Source organism: Suncus etruscus, chromosome 15 (assembly GCF_024139225.1).
Source record: "Suncus etruscus isolate mSunEtr1 chromosome 15, mSunEtr1.pri.cur, whole genome shotgun sequence".
Classification (NCBI taxonomy): Eukaryota; Metazoa; Chordata; class Mammalia; order Eulipotyphla; family Soricidae; genus Suncus; species Suncus etruscus.
Genome location: NC_064862.1, coordinates 88066185 through 88089828, shown reverse-complemented (window position 1 = coordinate 88089828; position 23644 = coordinate 88066185). Strand labels below are relative to the sequence as shown.

The 23644-nt window shown below is 55.5% G+C and overlaps 2 protein-coding genes across 3 annotated transcripts; both read right to left on the bottom strand.

Annotated features, from left to right (window-relative positions):
• Positions 1 to 422: 422 nt before the first annotated feature.
• TICAM1 (TIR domain containing adaptor molecule 1) lies at positions 423 to 2802 on the bottom strand. The gene has a single exon (XM_049788309.1). It carries the CDS (start codon positions 2714 to 2716, stop codon positions 617 to 619), a length of 2100 nt encoding a protein of 699 aa, XP_049644266.1. The 5' UTR covers positions 2717 to 2802; the 3' UTR covers positions 423 to 616.
• Positions 2803 to 13813: 11011 nt separating this feature from the next.
• On the bottom strand, positions 13814 to 22635 carry PLIN3 (perilipin 3). Of its 2 annotated transcripts, none has more exons than XM_049788056.1 (7): positions 22563 to 22635; positions 22223 to 22421; positions 21897 to 21979; positions 19118 to 19469; positions 16887 to 17086; positions 15641 to 15766; positions 13814 to 14314 (listed from the first exon to the last, which is right to left on the bottom strand). In XM_049788056.1, exons 1-7 carry the CDS (start codon positions 22626 to 22628, stop codon positions 13964 to 13966), a joined length of 1377 nt encoding a protein of 458 aa, XP_049644013.1. In that variant the 5' UTR covers positions 22629 to 22635; the 3' UTR covers positions 13814 to 13963. The 2 variants fall into 2 exon arrangements, with proteins under 2 accessions (XP_049644013.1, XP_049644014.1); XM_049788057.1 differs by having other exon boundaries at positions 13814 to 14311.
• Positions 22636 to 23644: the final 1009 nt, after the last annotated feature.

Here is a 23644-nt window from a genome sequence, read left to right as displayed (position 1 = left end):
GACTACATTTCCCAGAAAGCTCGGTAGTGGGGGTGTGGCCTTTGCTTCCACCAATGGGATGAAAGCGAATAAGCACCATTTCCGGCTCTTGCTGCACAAGGGAAGAGTCAGCCTCTGGCTTTTTATTTCTCTTAATGTGGACCCAAAGGAGACTTTAGCTTCCAGTATATCAGAGGCCTGGGGCCGGTTGGATAGCACTTTGGTGTCCCGGATTCGATCTCCAGCATCCGATAGGATCCCCCAAGCACCAGTGATTCCTGAGTGCAGAGTCAGGAGTTATCCCTGAGCATGGGCAGGTTTGCCCCCAAATCAAAACTAAGGGGAAAAAAATCAGAGGCAGAAGTCTTTCTGATCACAATGGCACTGGACAAGCATTCAATAAATATTTATGAAAATCGAAACACATTACCATCTCCCTCACCCAATATGGGAATTTGTGAGCCCCACACCCAATCTGTACACCCCGAAAAGCCCAGAAAATCAGCTTTCTTTCGCAGTATTCCCTGAAAAAGTTCTCTCCACGTATGGCCTTCAAAGTTGAAACAGCCCCGAGTTCCCCCTACAGATTGGGAAAGAAGAGATGAGACTGAGGCCCCTCTGGGTAACCCCCGTGTAGTCACTCAGCTTCTTGCTTCTTGTCCTGGGGGACCTGGGCCCCTCTCTGGCCCCACATGTGGTTGTTCAGTCCCAGCTGCACCATCTGAGCATTGTGGATGATCAGAGGCTGAAGCCCGGGGCTCTGGGGTGACGCTGGTGAGAAGGTGGGGTGCGGAGACTGGTGAGGCTGGAAGGCGGGGGCCTGCGGGAAGGCTGGTGGCGGGATGCCCGGCGGCCACGGGGGCAGGAGCGGCGCCGGGTGGCCAGGCCAGGTCGGGAAGGCTGGTGGGACGCTCTGGTGATCCCGAGGCCCGGTGGTCATGTATTTTCCCAGATCCGCCTGCAGCTGCTGCATCTGTTGGCAAAAGGCCTGGTAGCTCTGCCAGTAGGTCGAGTAGTCGGCGGCCCAGGCCTGGATCCGCTGCTGCTCCGCCTGGAGCTGCTGGTGCCTCTCCCGCAGGGCCCGGGCCTCCTGCTCCTTCCTCCACTCGGCCCGGCGGGCGAGCAGCAGCTGCGGCTTGAACGTCCGGGCCACCTTCCTGTCGAAGACGGGCGAGCGCTCCTCCAGCCACACCATGCCGGCGAGCAGCGCGGCCGTGTCGGGGCCGAGCTGCTCCAGGGAGCTCTCGAGGGGCAGGAAGGGCACCACGCTGTCGTGCCAGCCCCTCCGGCTCAGGCTGCCCATGACGGCCCGGTTGACCTGGTGCAGGCTCAGGCGGCAGTTGAAGCTGGGCGTGAGCAGCAGGACGGTGAAGGCCGAGTGGTCGATGGCGTCCTGCAAGCAGCTCAGCTCCCCGCGCCCGGGCAGCTGGAAGTCCTCGCAGAACGTCGCCCCGTCCGGCACCCCCAAGTCCTCCAGGTGCTGGCGCACCCGCAGGGCCACGCGCTCATCAGCCTGTGTGTGCAGAACCACGAAGTTATAGAACTTCTGCTCCAAGGCGGCCGCCGAAGTGGGCAGGGAAGGGCTGGGGGTCAAGGGAAACGGGTGAACCCCGCTTGGGGTCTCCCTGGAAGGCGGCGGGGAGGAGGTTTGGGGGGCACCGGGAGTAGCCGAGGAGGTCCAGGTCTCGCCTTTGGGACTAAGGCCGAACTTCTGGTCTGGGTCTGGACTGATATTAACACTTCCGGTCGGGGGTTGTTCGCTTCCGGTCGGGGGCTGTTTGCTTCCGGTCGGGGCCTGGTGGGCCCAGCCTGGCTCCTCGGTGCATTGCACAGGGCTAGGCCAGCTGCTCTCTGCATGGGCTGGGACTGGGGGCTCCGGTGGAACAGTGGGGCTGACATCTGGGGCCTCCACGGGAAGTTGGGGGGCTGGCTGTGGAGGGCTCGAGGGCTCCGAAGATGGGGGCCAGCTCATCTCCTCGGGCACCTGGCCGCCATCCTGGGTGGGCCCAGGCCCAGGCCCAGGCTCATGCTCAGGTTCCATGCACAACTTGCTAGGTCCTACGGGGCCACGTTGCAGACTCAAGAAGGGCCGGGTAGGGGACTGGCTGATCAACAGCTGGCTGGCCAGGGAAGTAGGGCTCCCCGTGGATCTCAGGGAGCGTCCACGGCTCCAGCCCGGTGGGCCCTCGATGGGCTGTGCCGGGCTGCACGTCCTGGAGGGTGGCGAAGGCGAGGAAGAGGGCAGGTGGCCCAGGTCTGAGCGCAGGGGCTGCAAGGTCTCCAGGTCCCCGGTGAGATCCCAGCCACAGTGGGCCCGCGCCTCCTCCTGGAGCTCCCGCAGCTGGGGGTGGTGCCCAGAACGCAGACGGTGCAGTGCGGCCTGGTAGGCGGCATCCCGCATGGGCACCGAGCAGAGATTCTCCTCTGCCAGCAGGTGGTAGAGCTGGGCCACGGCCCACGAGACCTCAGGGGGCTCATCGGGCACTGGGGACCCGTCCTTGCTGGCCCACTGGTGCGCCATCAGCTGCGCCACCTTGTCGGCCCTCAGCGCATCCAGGCAGGCCCGGGCCTGGGTGTCCTGGCCCAGCTGCAGGAGCACCAGGGCCAGGAGCAGGTCAGCCCGCGGGCAGTTGGTGCGCAAACTCTTCAGCTTGTGTTTCAGATGCAAGAGCCGCTGTTCGCCCACAGTTCTCAGGATGGCGAAGACCCCGGACAGCGACGGGGATGGGTGGGCCATGGGCGCAAACGCACCCGCGAACGCATGTTCCTCGCTGCCCCGTCCACCCCTGGGATGCTCCAACTCCCTCAACGTGAGCTTGCAGGAAGGAGGGTGTGTCAGGGACCCATCTGAAAATCAAAGGAGACAGATTAGGGCTCGGGAAATCCTAGGGGATTCTGGAGATTGAACCCCGGTCAGCCTCCAGTAAGGCAAGCACCCTCTGCAAGGTCCCTTGGCTCTCTGGTTTCTATCTATGACTCTGGTTTGGTTCAGTTTTTGAGTCGCACCTGGCAGTGCTCAGGGGTTACTCCTGGCAGGCCCAGGGACCCAATGGGATGTCAGGGATTGAACCCGGGTTGATATTTAAAAAGCAAACAAGGGCCCGGAGAGATAGCACAGCGGCGTTTGCCTTGCAAGCAGCCGATCCAGGACCAAAGGTGGTTGGTTCAAATCCCGGTGTCCCATATGGTCCCCCTTGCCTGCCAGGAGCTATTTCTGAGCAGCCAGCCAGGAGTAACCCCTGAGCACCGCCAGGTGTGGCCCAAAAAACAAAAAAAATAAATAAAAATAAAAACAAATAAAAAGCAAACAAACGTCCTACCCGCCTTACTATGGCACCTATGACTTTACACTTTTTTTTGGGGGGGGCACACCAGTGGCACACGGATTTTTCCTGGCTCTGCACTCAGAAATCGCTCCTGGCTGGCTCTGGGGACAATACGGGATGCCAGGAATTGAACCGCCTTCCTCCTGGTGCTACCGCAGTCCTATCTCTCTGGCCCTCAGCCCTTGATTTTAAAAGAAAAAGAGGGGGGGCCGGGAAGGTGGCGCTAGAGGTAAGGTGTCTGCCTTACAAGCGCTAGCCAAGGAACGGAACGGACCGCGGTTCGATCCCCCGGCGTCCCATATGGTCCCCCCAAGCCAGGGGCGATTTCTGAGCACATAGCCAGGAGTAAACCCTGAGCGTCAAACGGGTGTGGCCCAAAAACCAAAAAAAAAAAAAAAAAAAAAAAAAAAAAAGAAAAAGAGGGGTTGGTTTGACATCCACACCCTCATATTTATTTACAGAGCAAAGGTCGCTGTTGATTAAGCCCCAGGGAAAGGAAGGGAGGGACCAGAGCAGGCCAAGCTGGGTGAGTCATTTCTTTGGGGCCACAACTAGGCAGTGCAGCAGTGCTCTGGAATCACTCTGGAGCGGTGCAGGGGAGGGGGGTACCCTATGGGATGCTGGGGATAGAATCCAGGTAGGTCACGTGCAAGACAAATGCTCCATTCTAACTTCTTTCTGTTTTTTTTTTTTTTTTTGGTTTTGGTTTTTGGGTCACACCCGACAGCGCTCAGGGATTACTCCTGGCTCCACACTCAGAAGTCGCTCCTGACAGGCTCAGGGGACCACATGGGATGCCGGGATTCAAACCAATGACCTTCTGCATTAAAGGCAAACGCCTTACCTCCATGCTATCTCTCCGGCCCCTTCTTTCTGTTTTATGTTTAACTTTCTTGTTTTGGGGCCACACCCGGTAAGCTCAGGACTTACTGAGCATTAGTGGCTCTGCACTCAGGAATCACTCTTATCAGGGATCTGGGGACCATATGGGGTTCCAGATGTTGAACCCAAGTCAATGCAACGCAAGTGTCTTACTCACTGTACCATCGCTCCTGCAGGATCCTTCCATTCAAGTACTTTCATCGGGGGCCAGATGTGTCCCCCAGAAATAATAAATTAAGGTCCAATCAGGGTCTAATTCTGGATTCAAGTTGTGGGGAGGAGTGATAGCACAGTGGGGAGGACACATGTCTTATACACAGCACACACAGCATATGGTCCCAAGAGCACTGAGCCAGGAGTCAGCACTGAGGCAAGAGTCAGCCCTGAGCACTGCTGGGCAGGCGCATATTCACACACATACCAGTTAATTTAGATCTGGCAACCCACTGGCAAGCCCCGTGCTGCTGAGTTCCTTGCCAAGTGCCAACAAAAGCAACTCTGTGAGACTCAGGGCTCCCAGAATCCAGCTGGGCAGAGACAACAAAGGACACTGTCCCTACAGCAGGCCAGGCCAGTCTGCAGTTAGGTACTTCCTGGTCATGAGGGTAGTGGAATGGCTATGCACAAGGCGCTCAGCTCCTACCCAGCTCATCCCTTCCAGGGACACAGATGCCCAGAGACCCTCAGTTCTAGCATCTCCACAGCTCCAGGGCATTGCAACTGTCACCACCCCCCACCCTCACCCAATATTGTGACATTGTCCAACATCCCATTTGTCTGGGGTTTTTGTTTTGTTTTGTTTTGTTTTTTTGTGGTTTTTGGGTCACACCCGGCAGTGCTCAGGAGTTACTCCTGGGAAATTGCTCCTGGCAGGCACAGGGGACCATATGGGACGCCGGGATTCGAACCGATGACCTTCTGCATGAAAGGCAAACGCCTTACCTCCATGCTATCTCTCCGGCCCCTGTTTTGTTTTTTTTTTTTTTTAAGAGGAGACCACACAGGTGTCCTAGAACTCTGCATTCCACTTGTTCCCTCTGAGCTTCCCCAGGACCTTTGCACTGGCCATTCCTCCAGTGAATACCCTTCCCTGCTGAACTCAACTGTTTTTTTTTTTTGTTTGGGGGGTCATACCTGGCGATACTCAGGGGTCACTCCTGGTGGTGCTCAAGGAATTTTATGGGATGCCAGGGATCAAACCGGGTCGTCTGCTTGCAAGGCAAAAGTCCTCCTGCCTTCCTATAGCTCTGGTGCAAGAAGTCACCTGCTCGGGCCGGGAAGGTGGGTCTAGAGGTAAGGTGTCTTCCTTGCAAGCGCTAGTGTAGGACGGACCGCGGTTCGATCGTTCGATCCCCCGGTGTCCCATATGGTCCCCCCAAAAGCCAGGGGCGATTTCTGAGCGCGTAGCCAGGAGCAACCCCTGAGCGTCAAATGAGTGTGCCCCCCCCCCCAAAAAAAAGAAGTCACCTGCTTTTTTTTTTTTTTTTCCAAATTTTTTTTGTTTGTTTTTTGTTTTTTGTGGTTTTTGGGTCACACCCGGCAGTGCTCAGGGGTTATTTCTGGTTCCAGGCTCAGAAATTGCTCCTGGCAGGCACAGGGGACCATATGGGGCACCGGGATTTGAACCGATGACCTCCTGCATGAAAGGAAAACGCCTTACCTCCATGCTATCTCTCCGGCCCCGTGAAGTCACCTGCTTTTTAAGGTCAAGCTCCCAGGGGAGGGTTGCTCTTCCTCAGGAGACCGTCCAACTGTCCTTTCTCCTTGGGACACAATCCCTCTGTCAGACTGGACTCTGAACCCTGGGTGGGTGACACCTGGGCGGTGCCCACAAACACCAACAGCCAGTAAAACTCCATGAACATGGAGCTGTCATCTTTTCGTCACTCCACAACAAGCCGGTCTGGACTCCCATCACCCACAGTTGCCTCCTTCTGGCACCTGAGTAAATATGTTCCCAAGGCATAGAAGGGGAGAGCTGACAAGCTAAGCCCTCCAAAAAACTTTCTCTGTCCCCAGAAACTTCAGGCTAGAACATACGTCCAACCTGTCAATCACTTATGACAACTGTCACAGAAGGAAAAAAATGACAATCCCTCGGTCAGGACGATGCATCCACCTGCCTATTTGAAGAGGCACAGAGGGCCAGAGCTGCAGGTTGGTGTGGAAGGTGTCTGCTGCATTCAGCAGACCCTGGTTCGATCCCCGATCCCCCAGAGAGACCCCTGAGCTCACCAGGAGTGATCCCTGAGCACTGCGGGGTGTGGCCCCAAAACAAAAACTGTGAGGTACATAGAGAAACAGCTACTTGCTCTGAAATTAGGGGCCAGCTGGAATTCTTGCTGTTTCAAAGTACCTACTATGTACCTAGATTCCTGGTACCCTGGGGTAGATTCCTGGTACCCTGGGGTAGCTGGGTAGGTGTGGGGGCGTGGGGGAGGGACTTGACCTCCATACCAAGCCCACCCACCGCCACTCTTTCACTGTTCTGCCCAGGGGGATTGTGGACACCAACAGACTTCAGGGGTTCAGCAGAGGTCCAGAAAATATCTGGGAATGGAGGTAGGAAGGGGGGAGAGAGGGAGAGAGAGAGAGAGAGAGAGAGAGAGAGAGAGAGAGAGAGAGAGAGAGAGAGAGGAGAGAGAGAAGGAGGGAGGGAGGGTGGGAGGGAAGGAAGGAAGGAGGTAGGGATGGAGGAAAGAAAGAAAGAAGAGGGCCCGGAGAGATAGCACAGCGGCGTTTGCCTTGCAAGCAGCCATTCCAGGACCAAAGGTGGTTGGTTCGAATCCCGGTGTCCCATATGGTCCCCCGTGCCTGCCAGGAGAATCCCGGTGTCCTATATGGTCCCCTGTGCCTGCCAGGAGCTATTTCTGAGCAGACAACCAGGAGTAACTCCTGAGCAACGCCGGGTGTGGCGGAAGGAAGGAAGGAAGGAAGGAAGGAAGGAAGGAAGGAAGGAAGGAAGGAAGGAAGGAAGGAAGGAAGGAAGGAAGGAAGGAAGGAAGGAAGGAAGGAAGGAAGGAAGGAAGGAAGGAAGGGGAAGAGAACTGACGGAAGGGCCAGAGAGATAGCATGAAGATAAGGCGTTTGCCTTGCATGCAGTGGACGGTGGTTCAAATCCCGTCATCCCATATGGTCCCCCGAGTCTGCCAGGAGCAATTTCTGAATGTATAGCCATGAGTAACCCCTGAGCGCTGCCGGATGTGACCCAAAAACCAAAAAAAAAAAAAAAAAAAAAAAAAAACTAACCAAAGGAGTGAATGAATAAGTGAATGGGGGAATGAAAGAATGAGAGACTAAGGGACTGAATAAAGGAGTGAAGGAATGACAGAGTGAATGAGAGGCCGGAGTGATAGCACAGCGGTAGGGCGTTTGCCTTGCACGCAGCCGACCTGGGATGGACCTGAGTTCGGCCCCCAGCATCCACAAGATCCCCAGAGCCTGCCAGGAGCAATTTCTGAGTTCAGAGCCAGGAGGAACCCCCTGAGAACTGCGGAATATAGCCCCAAAACGAAAGCAAACAAAAAAGAGTGAAGAGTGAAGGAGTGGATGAATAAGTGAACAAGGAAATGAAGGAGTGAAGTAATGAGTGAATCAGTGAAAGCCAAGGACAGAGGCACAGGTAGGTTGTGAGCCTGTCCCTGCCCCCAGACCCCCAAAATGCCAACCTGACCGTTGGTTATCCTGGTGGGGAGGTGTCCCTCCCAGCCCCCAGCTCTAGTTCCAGGAAGAGGCAAGAATGTGGGTGCCCTGGGGCAGGCTGGCACTGAGAGGGGCAGGGCCAGGCCCTGGGCCGATGTCTCCCCAAAAGAGGGTGGGGCTAGGGGGCTGGATCTTACATCACCAGGTCCGGCAGGAGGAAGAGAACTGGGGAGAAGTGGGGGGTCCACCATCTCCTGGAAAACGTGAGTTCCAGGTGGAGTCATTAGAAACTAGGCAAAGGAATGGGGTGAGGGAAAAAGGCAGGGGTGGCAGAGAGACTTGGAAGTCAGGGAGGGGGGGTAGTAATTAGGAATGAGGGGAGCTGAAGGTAAAAAGGAGGGGATCTTCCCATGCACTTGGCACACTGGGGTTCAATTCCCAGCATCCTCATAGGGTACCCTGAGCCCTGCCAGGAATGACCTCTGAGCACAGGGCCAGAGTCAACGCTGAGCACTGTTAGATGTGTCCAAAAGAGAAAAAAAAAGGCCTGGATTGTTGGAGAGAGATTTGGGGTGTTGCAAAGGAATTCAAAGTGTCCTGGGGTTCTCTGGGAGGAGGTTAGGGTACAGGGGAATGGGGTCACCAGGGATTTGGGGTGCACAAGGTGCATCGGAGGCCGCTGTGGGCCGGACATTCCGGATCACCTTCCCAGGAGTCCTCAACTCTCTGGGAGGGCTTGGAAACCTGCTGGCAGGCTGCAAGGGGGCAGGGGCGCCCCATTTCTATAGCGAGAGGTGTTGTTTGGCCCCCTGGATCCCCACCTCCCGCAAGCCCTGCACCCCTTCTCCACCTACCAGGCTCCGAAGGAGGCAGCAGCGCCGGGGGAGCTCTCACCAGGCCTGCAAGGCAGGCAAGGAGGTTCCTTCCGCGTCTGTCCAGAGTCGGCCAGGAGGGAGGAGGAGGAGGAGGAAGAAGAAGGGGTGGAGGAGGAGGGCGGAGGGAGGACGTTGGTGAGATCACCCACACCCAGAGGCCTGTCTGGGGAAAGTCCCCTCTAGGTCCCTCCACGAGCCAAGGGCACCAAGCCTTGGGAACCGAGCAGAGGACTGGTCTCTAGAGGGACACCCCCAAAGGCCTGCAATGGGGGTGTAGATGAAAAATTGGGGGGGGGGGGACCAGGACAAGCCAGAGAGAAATTCCGTGCAACTTTCATGGAGTCAGAGGACAAGACTGGACGCCCAGGAACTGAAGGGAAGTTCTCAGCTCCCCAAAAGGGCAGAGATTTCCTCTTCAAAGTGGCTGGTCAGGTAGGCCCAAAGGTTCCATTCTCGCACCCCAGAGGGTCTTCCTGAGCACTGAGCCAGGAGTCTGTCCTGAGCACTGTCAGGGATGGTCCCAAACACAGCAAGTACCTGAGACTGGAAGACTGTTCTCCAACAGCCTTTTTTTTCTCTAATTTTTATTTTAAGCCACATAAAAACAAATAGAGATTGAAAGAAAGTCCATGATGTTGAAATCCGTTTATGAAAATATGTTTTTTAAGTAGCTGTTGGGAGCCGGGGATTTGACAGAAAGAGGCCACTTTGTGTGTGGTCCCAAATCGCTGGTGTGACCCGTCTCTGGTGTCCTGTACTTCCCTGAGCACCTGTTGTGCTCCTCCCGAAATTTTTCTTTGTTTGTTCTTTTTCGGCCACACCTGGTGACGCTCAAGGTTTACTCCTGGCTAGGCACTCAGAAATCACTCCTGGGGGCCGGAGCAGTGGCTCAAGGTGTAAGGCACCTGCCTTGCTCGAGATAGCCTAGGATGGACCATAGTTCGATCCCCTGCATCCCAAACACTCCCCCAAACCAGAAGCGATTTCTGAGCGCATAGCCAGGAGTAACCCGAGCATCACCAGGTGTGACCCCCCAAAAAACATATATAGGGGCCGGAGCGATAGTGCAGCAGTAGGGCATTTGCCTTTCATGCAGCTGATCCAGGGCAGACCTTAGTTCCATCCCCCAGCATATTAGAGGGTTCCCCAAGCCAGGGGCGATTTCTGAGCGCATAGCTAGGAATAACCCCTGAGCATCACTGGGTGTGGGCCCCCCCAAAAAAAAAGAAAAAGAAATCACTGTTGGCTTGGAGGATCCTATGGGATGCCGGAATTTGAACCACCGTCCATCCTGGATTGGCTGTGTGCAAGGCAAACTCGGGCCCCCAAAACTAAATTTTTAAAAGGGGTGGATGGAACTGCAGTGCCTGTTTCCCCTATAGGAGGCTCTGGGCTGGATGCCGGATACCCAAAATAGAAATAAGGAGGCTGGAGAGATAGCATGGAGGTAAAGCATTTGCCTTTCATTCAGAAGGTCATCAGAATCCCGGCATCCCATATGGTCTCCCAAGCCTGCCAGGAGTGATTTCTGAGCATGAAGCCAGGAGTAACCCCTGAGCGCTGCTGGGTGTGATCCAAAAACCAAAACCAAAAACAAACAAACAAAAAAAAAACAGAAATAAGAAAAAGAGGGCAGGGGCTGGAGAGATAACATGGAGGTAAGGCGTTTGCCTTGCATGCGGAAGGTCGCTGGTTCAAATCCCGGCATCCCATATGGTCCCCCAAGCCTGCCAGGGGGCGATTTCTGAGCATAGAGCCAGGAATAACCCCTGAGCTTTGCCGGGTGTGACCCAAAAACAAAAAACAAAAAAACAAAAAGAAAAGAAAGAAAAAGAGGGCAGAAGTGATAGCACACCGATAGGGCGTTTGCCTTGCATGCTGTTGACTCTGGAAGGCCCTGGGTTTAATCCCCAGCATCCCATATGATTCCCAGAGCCTGCCAGGAGCAACTGTACCGCCGGGTGTCGCTGAAAGTTTCATGGGTCTTTGGGGGTGAGTCAAAGGATTCAAAGGAACAGAAGGATTTGGGGGGAGAGCAGATACCCAGCACCCAGAGTGCTCACGGGTACCGCTGGTGCACTGGGGGAACCCTGAATGCTGGGGATTGAACCCGGGTCAGCTGTGTATAAGATAAACGCCCTCTCTGCTGCTCTATGGCTCTGGCCCAGCCTTAAGATTTTATTCAGGGGGCCGAAGAGATAGCACAGTGGTAGGGTGTTTGCCTTGCACGCAGCTGAACCAGGACAAATGGTGGTTCAAATCCCAGAATCCCATATGGTCCCGAGCCTGCCAGGAGCGATTTCTGAATGCAAAGCCAGGAGTAACTCCTGAGTGCCGCCGGGTGTGACCCAAAAACCAAACCAAACAAACAAATATTTTGGGGCGGCCGGAGAGATACCACAGCGGTAAGGCATTTTGCCTTCCATGCAGGAGGATAGCAGTTCAAATCCCGGCATCCCATATGGTCCCCTGAGCCTGCCGGGGGAGAATTTCTGAGGGTAAAGCCGGGAGTAGCCCGAGTGCTGCTGGGTGTGACCCAAAAAGCAAAAAAAAAAAAAAAAAAGAAGATTTCATGCAGAGGGCTAAACCAGTTCGATTCCTGGCATCCCATATGAGCCCCCAACCTGCCAGGAACAATTTCTGAGCGCACAGCCTGGAGTAACCGCTGATCCCCACCAGGTGTGGCCCAAAACACACACACAACTTTTTTTTTTCACGCAGAGGTGAGGTAAAGACAGAAACAGAGGTATCCAGAGCCTCCCTGAACCCTGACAGGCTAAGGAGCGAAGGCAAGTGTGTTGAGCTGTGCCTCAGTTTCTGTCAGCCCATGACGTCGCGAAGGCCAACCTGTCTCGTGGGGGTGGAGGGGACAGCAGGAAGAGCCTGGGCAGAGCTGGAAGAGGAACTGACGGATTTTTTCAGGGTGGGATCGGTCAGTCTCACTCTGACTAACCCTTGGGGGCTTCTTCTCTAAATGAGTCTGGCCTGCGTCACCCCAGAGGAAGGGGAGGGGGACTCGAACCTCCACATCCCTAGGAGCACCCTCCAGGACTTTTCGTTTGGGAACCACACCCGGAGATGCACAGGGCTGGCTCTGTGCTCAGGAATCACTCCTGGCGATATTTGGGGATCATAGCGGATGCCGGGGATGGAACCCGGGTCGACCATATGCCAGGAAAGGACCCTTCCTGCTGTGCTATCACTATGTCCCCCACCCCATGGCTACTTAGTGTGGAGTTGGAGTTCACAAGCACTTGAGCCCAATGGCATTGGATCATTGTGCCAACCCAGCCTGCCACACATCAAAAATTGGCATCAGGGGGCTGGAGCCATAAGGGCATTTGCCTTGCACGAAGCCAACTGTTCGATCCCCCCACATCCCATATGGTTCCCCTAAGCCAGGAGTGATTTTTTTTTTTTTTTTTGGTTTTTGGGCCACACCCATTTGATGCTCAGGTGTTACTCCTAGCTATAAGCTCAGAAATCGCCCCTGGCTTGGGGGGACCATATGGGACGTCGGGGGATCGAACTGCAGTCCGTCCTTCGCTAGCACTTGCAAGGCAGACATTTTACCTCTAGCGCCACCTTCCTGGCCCCCAGGAGTGATTTCTGAGTGCAGAGCCAAGCTGAACACCTGAGCGACACCAGGTGTGGCCCCAAAACAAAACAAAAATAATTGGCATAAATGGAGCTGGAGTGATGGTACAGTGGGTAGGTCCCCAGGGCCTGCCTGGCACGATTTCCTTTGTTTTGTTTTTGTGTTACACCCAGCAGCGTTCAGGGGTTACGTCTGGCTCTACATTCAGAAATTGCTCCTGGTAGGCTCAAAGGATCATATGGAATGCTGGGATTCGAACCCAGCCACTAGGCCACCAGGTGCAATTTCTGAGCGCCACTGGATGTGGCTCAAAAAAAAAAAACAAAAAGAAAAAATCCGGCATCAAGAACCAGCCAGGGGGCCGGAGAGATAGCATGGAGGTAAGGCGTTTGCCTTTCATGCAGGAAGTCATCGGTTCGAATCCTGGTGTCCCATATGGTCCCCCGTGCCTGCCAGGAGCAATTTCTGAGCCTGGAGCCAGGAGTAACCCCTGAGCACTGCCGGGTATGACCCAAAAACCACAAAAAAAAAAAAAAAAAAAGAACCAGCCAGGAGGCCAGAGAGATAATACAATGGGTAGGGCACTTGCCTTGAATGTAACTGATGAGGGTTCAATCCCCCACATCCCATAAAGTCCCCAAGCCCTGCCAGAAGTGATCCCAGAGTGCAGGTCCAGGAGTCAGTCCTGAGCACTGCTGGGTATGGCCCCAAACCCAACAAACCACAGATCAAGTCTTGTGGTTGAAGTGTTGGCCCACAGTAAGTTTTACGCCTTCCAGCTCTGCTTAGAGGTCACACTCTTCAGGCAGTGCTCGGAGGCTCACGGGGTGCTGGGGAACAAACCTGAGCCTCTCGAGCTCAGACATGGGGCTCCTCTTCCCTCCACACCCCGCAGCTCACACTCCTGGGAGAAGCACAGGAAGGAACCTGGAGATGCTGGCGGGGGTGGGAATAGGGGGCTGAAATAGTAGGGGATAGTGTGAATGCACAACACATGCCTGGACACTTCATGCAACAGTCATGAACACTCCCATGTACAACCCTACACATGGACACATATCTGTACTTAGCTGTGGATCGTTTATTACGCCAGACTACAATGGCAGGGTCCCCAGGAGGCTGCTCTGGAGCAGGGTCTGGGGTCTCCCCGGGCCCATGATTCCCCCCCTCCTGGAGCCCTTGTCTTATAGGTAGATTTGGAGGGGCTCAGAGCCTGCTTTTTCCAAGCCGTGTGTGTATATGTGTGTGTGTGTGTGTGTGTGTGTGTGTGTGTGTGTGTGTGTGTGTTTAAGAAAAAAAAATCTAGAACATTCTAGAAAGAGGAATTTAACCTCCAGAGCTCTTATCATAAAGAGATCTCAGGAGGGACTCAGAATCTGTTGCTTCCAAGCTGTGTATATGTGCTTATGTGTGTGAGAGAGAAAGAAAAGAACCATCTAGAATATTCTAGAAAGAGAAATTTACACCACCTCCCCAGAGCCGTCACCCTGATAGATAAGGAGGGGCTCAAAACCTTCTTCCAACCCGTGTTTGTGTGTGTGTATATATATGTGTAAGGGGGGTTAGTTTTGAGGACCCCAACTTCCCAAATTAGGGAAGAGTTGAAGCCTCCTGAGGAGGGAGCGAGGTTACCCAGGAGTGTCCACGGCTGCCACCCACCCTTACTGCGGCTGTTGCTCCTCGGGGGCTTTCTCGGTGATTCCGGGGGCGAAGGGCCCCACCAGCCACATGATGGGCGTGTTTTGGGCCACGTAGTCCACCATGTGGTTCAGGGCCTCTCGGGCCTCGGCCACCTGCTGGCGACTCTGGGCCAGGACACTGGCGGGCAGGTCCCTGAAGGCACGTGCCCCTGAAAAGGTGGCCTGGAGGTGGTCCAGCAGACTGCCCACATGCCGAAGCTGCTCCTTGGCTTGCATCGGAAGCCCCTGGACGCTGGGGCCCAGCCCCGAACACATGGTCTGCAATTGCTGCGTGAGGCCCCTGGTCATGTCGAGCGTCTCCGACTCCACCTGCTGGGAGAGGGTGCAGGGGGTGTCCGGAGGAAGGGGCTTGGGGCTCCCAGGAGGGAAGGGAAGGCAGGACCCTGGTACTAAAAGAAACTGACGACAGCAGGAAGGGTGCTGGCATTGCATGCAGTTTGAGCGACAGGACAGCAGTGGGGAGGGCGCTTGCTTTGCACACGACAGACCCGGGTTCGATCCCTGACATCTCACAGGGTCCCCAGAGCTCACCAGAAGTGAGCCCTGAGCACCCGTGGGTGTGGCCCCCAAACAAACAAACAAGCAAATCATAAAAAGTACTGTGGAGAGTGTTTGCTTTTGCACATGGCTGACCCGGGTTCGATCCCGGGCATCCCACAGGGTCCCCAACCCTAGAGTATCTCCAGAATTCCCCGGTGCAGAGCTCAGAGGGGGACTCCTTGAGCACTGCGGCCCCAAAAGCCAAACCAAGACCAAAAAGAGCCAGGATGACGTTGTATGTGGGAAGTGGGGGCTACCCCCCACCCTACCACCAGAGGCCCCAATGCCCAGACATTCGGTGGCCACTGAAAGGGCACCTGGCTGGTGTTTCCTCAAAACGCAAATGACCTAGTATCTCTTCCGTATCTCTGGAGGGGAAGGAACCATGCTGGTGGAGAGACAAACGGTCACACTGCCCCCCTCCCCGTTTCCCCACCTACAACCTGGGCACCCCCCCTCTCGGAAAATCACACTGGGGGGCACTCCGGAACCCAGGATGGCCCGCCTCCCCAGCTTCCCTGGGGATGGAAGGGCCCAGAACAGAGCAGGTCCCTCCCAGACAGGAAGTGAGTGTGTGGGCGTCAGGACTGGGGGAAGTGGGGTGCAGACTGGGGGAAAAAACGGGTTTCCTTAGGGATGTTCCGTTTCCTCTTTCCAAATATGGGGAGTTGGGAGTCAGTCCAGAGCACTGCTAGGTTGGAACCCAAACGAAGAAAAACCCAAATTCGGAGAATGACTTTGGGTTTGGGATTGGTTTGGGCAGGGCTGGGGGGATGGAACCCGGGGCCTCACACAGGCTCTATCAGTGAACCCTCGCAGTGAACACGTGAGATCAGGCTTGGACCTGGGCATTAGGCTTGGGTGAAGAAGGGACACCCCCAAAGTTATCACTATGACTGAGGGATGTGTCCCTAGAGGCCATTGTTCCGAAGTCATATCTGTCACCTACCCAGCAGCACTCCAGGCAGGCTGCCTAGAGGTGGTGTCCTAATAGCCTAAAAACTCTCATGGGAAGGAAGCTAGGGAGGGACTTTCCAGACAGGTTGACCCATGGATCGAAGGTGGGGAAGGGGGTTCCCTCCTCCCAAATTTGGGTACCTCTAGCTTGTCCACAACTGCCTCCGCATCTGGGAACTGTTTCTTGTGCCAGTTAAGCCACATCTGGTGCAGTTTCTCTTGCCCCTCTGCCAGCTTCTGACCCGCCTCCTGTTTGACGGTTTCCATCTGGAGGAGGGAGTGAGTGAAGGAGGAGCAGGGTCCAAGGGAGAATCCCGGGAGGAAATGAGGGGGACAAAGTAAAAACATAGTGGGGAGGCTGCTGACCTTGAACATAACTGGTCTGGGTTTGATCCCCGGCACCGTATAGGGTTCCCCAAGCTTGCCAGGGGTGATTTCTGAGCACAGAGTCAGGAGTCAGCCCTGAGTATCATTGGGTGTGACTCAAAAAATAAATTAACATGGCCGGAAAGACAGTATGGAGGTAAGGTGTTTGCCTTGCATGCAGAAGGACAGTGGTTCGAATCCCGGCATCCCATATGGTCCCCCGAGCCTGCCAGGGGCGATTTCTGAGCATCGAGACAGGAGTAACCCCTGAGCGCTGCCGGGTGTGACCCCCCCAAAAAATTAACAAAAATAAAAAGAGGGAGTGAGGGTCCTAATTGAGACGATGTGTGTGTGTGGGAGGGGGGAGGCTCTGGCTCCTTCCAAGTGCTACAGATCTGAGCCCACATGGCAGAGCAGAGACTGTCAGACAATGGCTTGTATGTAGATGAGTCCTGGGTTCCATAAGAAAGAAAGAAAGGGGGGCCGGCGAGGTGGCGCTAGAAGTAAGGTGTCTGCCTTGCAAGCGCTGGCCAAGGAAGGACCGAGGTTCGATCCCCCGACAGAGGTCCCCCTGCCTTGCATGCAGTCAATTAAGGACGGACAGGCAGGGGTTCCAATCCCAGCATCTATTATGGTCCCCAAGCCTGCTGGGGCCATTTTTGAGCATAAAGCCAGGAGTAACCCCTGAATGCTGCTGTTTTTGGGGTATGACCCAAAAACCAAAGAAAACTGGGGAACAGGGTGTTCAGAACTAAAGCACAGAGGGGAGGGTGCTTGCCTTGCAAGCAGCCGATCCAATTCAATCTCCAACATTCCATAAGGGACCTCTGAGTTTTTTACCAAGCATGAACCCTGAGCAGAACCAGGAGTCAGCCCTGAGCACCACTAGATGTGATCCTCACGCAAAAACAAAACAAAACAAACCCACTCTTTGTTTCTGGGGCTTGGGGGAGGTAACTGAAATCCTGAGGGGTGCGCAGGGGAGACCCCAGGGGTACACCCTGGCCCAGGGGCCCCTCACCAGACTGAGCGCCTGGGTCAGCTGCTGCAGTGTCTCGTTCGCGCTCTGGCGACTGCGCTGGAGCTTGCCCAGCGAGTGCTCGAAGGCCCGTTGGCGCAGCCGCTCCGACAGGGAGCCCAGGCGCACGAAGTAGCTCTGTTCCTGCCGCTGCTGCTGCACAGACGCGATGTCCACGCCGTCCAGGGATGTGGCCAGGCGGGCTACGGACAGGGGGTGGGATGGAGCCATGAGGGCCGGAGGAAGGGCCCCAGCCGCCCTCCCACCCTGGCCACCCATCTGGGGCAGGGGAGAGGAGGCCGGACAGGCACCCCACTGGCCTGGAGGAGGTGGTGAGACATCTGCTCTGCCCAGGGATGGAGTTCTGGGGCCCTCGGACTCCTCACACCACCCTGGGCCATTCACACAGGCCTTATAGTGGCCGGCCCTCAACTGCCCAGTGTGATTGAAGGATTTTAAAAAAAATTTTCCCTTTCGGGGCTGGAGAGATAGCATGAAGGTTGGACTGCTTTGCATGCGGAAGAACGTCGTTCGAGTTCCAGCATCCCATGTGGTCCCCCAAGCCTGCCAGGAGTGATTTCTGAGCACAGAGCCAGAAGAAACCCTTGAGCACTGCCAGGTGTGACCCAAAAACAAAAAAAAAAATTTTCCCCCTTTTTTGAGGGATTTACAATGGCCATCTCTTTTTTTTTTTTTTTTTTTTTGGTTTTTGGGCCACACCTGGCGGTGCTCAGGAGTTACTCCTGGCTGTCTGCTCAGAAATAGCTCCTGGAAGGCACGGGGGACCATATGGGACACCAGGATTCGAACCAACCACCTTTGGTCCTGGATCGGCTGCCTGCAAGGCAAACGCCGCTGTGCTATCTCTCCGGGCCCAATGGCCATCTCTTGGGGTTGGAAAGATAGCACAGCTTGGGCCCAGAGAGACAGCACAGCAGTGTTTGCCTTGCAAGCAGCTGATCCAGAACCAAAGGTGGTTGGTTCGAATTCCGGTGTCCCATATGGTCCCCCGTGCCTTCCAGGAGCTATTTCTGAGCTGACAGCCAGGAGTAAATCCTGATGCTCAGGGGTTACTCCTGGCTCTGCACTCAAAAATCGCTCCTGGCTTGGGGGACCATATGGGATATCAGGGGATTGAACCACAATCTGTTCTAGGTTAGTGTGTGCAAGGCAAATGCCCTACTGCTTATGCCACCACTCTAGCTCCTCTAGTTTGTTTACATTTGGGGCCATACCCAGCAATGCTCAAGCAGTACTCAAGGGACCTTTACTGGATGCTGGAGATGAAACCCAGGTCAGCAGTCTGCAGGGCAAGCACCCTCCATACTGTCCTATCACTCCAGCCAGTTCTTTTTTATTTTATTTTTTTTATTTTTGCCTCTATCCCCTCCACAAAAATCACCCTGGGAATATCTTTTTTTTTTTTTTTTTTTTTTTTGGTTTTTGGGCCACACCCGTTTGATGCTCAGGGGTTACTCCTGGCTATGTGCTCAGAAATCGCCCCTGGCTTGGGGGGACCATATGGGACGCCAGGGGATCGAACCGCGGTCCTTCCTTGGCTAGCGCTTGCAAGGCAGACACCTTACCTCTAGCGCCACCTACCCAGCCCCTACCCTGGGAATATCTTTATTTGGGGGCCACAGAGCTGTGTTTTGAGCATGGATCTAGAGGGGTGTGACAGGGCGCCCTCTAAGGACGAGTCCCAACTCATGTACAAAGGTCATGGTAGCCTGAGTTGTGGAGTCAATACTAAATGGGCACCCTCTGGGGCCGGAGTGGTGGTGCAAAGTGGTAAGGCGTCTGCCTTGCCCGTGCTAGCCTAGGACAGACCGAGGTTCAATCCCTGGTGTCCCATATGGTCTCCCAAGGCAAGAGGAACTCCTGAGTGTCACTGGGTGTGGCCCAAAAACAAACAAAACAAGGGCACCCTCTTTAAATTTTTTTTTTTTTTTTTTGGTTTTTGGGTCACACCCGGCAGCGCTCAGGGGTTCCTCCTGGCTCTATGCTCAGAAATCGCTCCTGGCAGGCTCGGAGGACCAAGTGGGATGCCAGGATTCGAACCACCTTCTTTTTGCATGCAAGGCAAATAAATGCTCTACCTCCATGCTATCTCTCTAGCCCCTCAAGGGCACCCTCTTATGGCCAAAGAGAAAAGAGCAGGGTGGGCATGTACCGGCTCACAGGCGCCCTTGGTGGCCGCTTCCAGAACATTGTGGGTGCTGGGTGGTACTCACCCAGCTCAGCATCTGTCATGGGCAGGTGGTTGTCCATCCACGCCTCCGACTTGCTCAGCAACGTGTCCACACCGCTCAGCACCGCCTGGCCTACGCGGGAACCCATGACTGACTGGACACCGCTGGTCACGGCACCCCTCGTGACACCCACCGCCTCTGTCATGCAGCTGGCCACCGTGTCCTTGGCACTGGTCACGGCGGACTTAGTCATGTCCACGCTGTTCTGCACGGCGCCCCTGGTGGCACCCACGGCCTCCGTCACGCGGCTGGCCACTGTGTCCTTGGCGCTGACCACGGCCTCTCGGGCCTCCGACATCTTGGATGACACCAGGTTCCGGGTATCAGCCAGGACCTGCAAGACACAGGGCTGCATTAGCACCTGGGTTCTGACTCCACGTGGGCCATTGACAAGGTCAAAGTCAAGATCTAAGGTGGAGGACCTGAGAGATAGCATAGAGGTGGGGCATTTGCGGATGGTGCTTCAAATCCCAACATCCCATAAGGTCCCCTGTGCCTGCCAGGAGCAATTTCTGAGTGCAGAGCCAGGAGGAACCCCTGAGCATGGCTGGGTGTGACCCAAAACCCCAACACTCCCCATAAAAAGATCTAAAGTGAGCTTGAGGCTGAAACCAACCCCGCATTACTTTTTTTTCTACTTTTGGATTTTGGGCCACACTCAGTAACGCCCAGGGGCTCCTCCTGGCTCAGCACTCAGAAATCGGTCCTGGCAGGCTCAGGGGGGCCATATGGGATGCCAGGGATCAAACCCAGGGGTCAGCCACTTGCAAGGCCAACACCCTCCCAGCTGTGTATCGCTTTAGCCCTAATAGGGGGCGTACGAGAGGCAGTGGAAGCTCAGGACAGACATAGGCCACCATGGAGGGAAGTCTCAGAGCGGGGTGACATTTTGCAGGCAAGAGGCCTGGGCATTTCCGTTGCATGTGCCCTGTGCTAGGTGGAGCCAGGAATCAGATGGTGCAAGGTGGCAGGGAGCTGAGAGCAAGGCTGGGCCCTGAGAAATGATGACCTCCCTCAAAAGGAGTGCTGCAGCCCTCTCTTCTAGCACCCTGACAGGCCAAGCATCTGAGGCGGCAGATGAATGGAGAAAGAAAGGGCTTTGTCCTCAATACAATGGAACCTTCTTCCACTCCCGACAATGATGGATGTGCTGACCCCCGAGACCCGAAGCTGAATGTCAGAAGCAGGACACACACTGCCAGTCCATGACCTGGGTGTTCTGGGTAGATCACCAAAGGGGCATCCAGGAAATTAACGGGAGGGAGCAGGTGACCCCTGAGACCCGAAGCTGAATGTCAGAAGCAGGACACACACTGCCAGTACATGACCTGGGTTTTCTGGGTAGATCACCAGAGGGGCATCCAGGAAATTAACGGGAGGGAGCAGGGGCTAGGAAAAGGAGGGCGGGGATGTCCAGAGGTGAAAATGCCCAACCCAGCTGGAGAGATAGCATGGAGGTAGGGCATTTGCTTTGCATGCAGTAGGACAGTGGTTCGAATCCCGGCATCCCATATAGTCCCCCAAGCTTGCCAGGAGCAATTTCTGAGCATAGAGCCAGGAGAAACCCCTGAGCGCTGCCAGGTGTGACCCAAAAACAAACAAACAAACAAACAAACAAACAAAGGAGGGGGAGAGCCAACCCAAGTTTTTGTTGTTGTTTTGGATTATTTTTATTTTGGTTTTTGGGCCACTCCTGGCACCACTCAGGGGTTCCTCCTGGCTCTGTGCTTAGAAGTCACTCCTGGCAGGCTGGGGGGACCATATGGGATGGCGGGGATCAAACCCCAGTGGGTGCTGGGTTGGCCTTGTGCAAGGCAAACAAGGCACCTGCTCTGCTACCCTCTCCAGCCCACCAACCCAGGTTTGATCCCTGACATAAGGTGTGTGTGTGTGTGTGTGTGTGTGTGTGTGTGTGTGTGTGTGTGTGTGTGTGTGTGTGTGCCTGCTTGCTGTGCTACCCGCTCCAGCCCACCAACCCAGGTTTGATCCCTGGCAATAAGGCGTGTGTGTATGTGTCCAGCATAATGGGAGCAAAGCCCCCACTCCCAAGCACAGAGTTGAGAGCAGCCCTTGAGCCCCAAATGAACAAAGAACCAAAGTAGTAACACAGCAGCGAGGGCATTTGCCTTAAACATGGCCTACCTAGGTTCAATCTCTGGTATCCCATAGGATTCCCCAAGCCTACCAGGAGAGATTCTTGAGCACAGAGCCAGGAGTAACCCGAGCACTGCCAGGTGTGACCTCTCCCCCAAAAAACCCAAAATAAATAAATGAGCAAATTTCTTATAATTAGTCATTGAATTCTTTGCCACCCAGGCGACATTGGATATTTCTGCCCTGCCTGGGAAGCCCAAGCGGAAAACAAAAGAGTGAAGAAAGTTCTGGAGAAGGGTACCAGCTTCAAAGACCTTCCCTGTGAGGGGGTACAGAGGGGAATCTGTCTAGGGAGGGTTAGAATAGGAGCTGGGAGAGTGTGTGCAAAAGCCCTGGGGTCGATGGCTTCTTCATTTCCTTTGTCTCAGAATCATAATTCTGGGGTGTGGCTTGGGATATTGAGCGAACCTGGATCAGCCGCAGGAAGCTGGATGGGAGTGAGGATGGGGTAGGTGAGCCCAATAGGGAGAGCAACCTGGATATGGCTGACATGTGTGTCCACCTCATTAAAGTCCCCCTTCTGCCGAGCCCACCACACCTGAGAACGAGCTGGAGGGTGGGATGCGGGAGGAGGGCTGCCAAAGGCCAAGACACCCCTCTCAGGTACCTTCTCTGGCTGCTGCTGCAAGATGGGCATATTGTCCTCCAGCTTGTCCAAGCCCATGTGGGCATACTCGCTGGCCGAATTGACTGGAAAAGATGCGCAAGCAGAACTGAAGCCACTGCCTCTACCCCTGCCCTGTGCCGCCCCCTTTTCCCAGGGTTGGGTGTCCGTGCTGGGTGGGGAGATCTGGGACGTCTCAATGTCCACCCACGATTAGTATTAGGGAATGGATCTGAGGATGAAGGAGACCCTCCCCCCCCAAACCTAAGTAACAGGTGAGGTGCACTGAGAGGGGCAGGAGTGCTGGGGTGCTGAGGAATGCCACTCACTCTGGGGCTCCAGCTTCGAGAGGATGGGCTGGGCCCCGCTGAGGGCGGCCGCCGAGAGGGTCCGCACCCCCTTCTCAGCCGCCTCGCACACGGTCTTGACGGGCTGGTAGCTGTCCTTGGTGGCATTGTAGGCGGTGGACACCAGTTGGCATGTGGAGCTGATGAGGGGCAAGCTGGCCATGCGCTCCCCCACGCTGGGCTGCAAGGGATGGGGGGGGCATTTCAGGACCAATGGTGCTCAGCATCCGGTGCTCAGTGCCCGATCTGTTAGCTGGGGACACCCCTCTTGGTCCCCTCTGGGCCGGGTCCCATCACACCCTCTACCTGTGACTCTGCTCACCTGCTGCGGGGATTCCTCCGCCTCCACCTTGGGGCTGGCCATGGCCTCTGCCTCACTGCTGGACATGTTGCAGAAGGAGGGCTACAAGGAAGAGGTGGGGAGCAGGGAAGGTCAGGCCTGTCTGACCCCGCCCCCCATGAGGCGTGGTCATGCTATGCCCGCCCACCAGAGGACCCGCCTATCGCCAACCTCCTGCCCTATCAGGGCCCACCCAAACTTTCCAGGCCCCGCCCCATGGGAGCAGGGTCCTGTCATACCACGCCCACCCTGGCCCCACCCCAAGGACACAAGACACCATCCAAAACCCCGCCCACAGCCCCTGCCCTATCAGAGTTCACCGAAACTTAGCAGGTCCCGCTCTCCCGGCCCCATCTCCCACAAGACACCACTTGAAGCCCCGCCCACAATCCCTACCCTATCAGAGTCCACACAAGTCTCCTAGGACACGCCCCCACAAGATGTGGTCCTGTCTTGTCTGCACATACCCAGCCAGGCACCTAGCAAGGATTTCCCAGCAGCCTCTCCTCAACCCCCACAGACCATGCCCCGCCCACAAGGCATTGCCCTATCAGGTTCCAGCCTGGCCCCAGACCCTGCCTCCAAGGCGTGGTCCTGTCTGGCCCCGCCCACACCAGGCCCTAGCCCTCCAGCCCACAACCTGTTTTCTGTTTTATTTTTTCATTAAATTATTTAAAGAAAATGCATTACATAGTTGACATGCAATGTCAGTTTTGTTCCGCCCACCACCCAGCCCTACCAGGCATCACCTTTTCCCTGCACTCCCACATCTCTGCTCACACCTGCCCTCTGATCCCAGCCCTGAATCCACACCTGCCCATCCACAAGGGAGGGCAAAGTATGGTAGGTTCAAGACAGCCCAGTGGGTGCCACTGAGCCCAAGGGTGAGGTTTCTTTTTGTTTTTTTTTGTTTGTTTCTTTAGGGTTTTGGGGGTCACACCCAGCGGCGCTCAGGGGTTCCTCCTGGCTCTGCGCTCAGAAGTCGTTCTGGCAGGCTCGGGGGACCATGTGGGATATTGGGGATCAAACCTGAGTCTGTTCGGGTTGGCGGCATGCAAGACAAA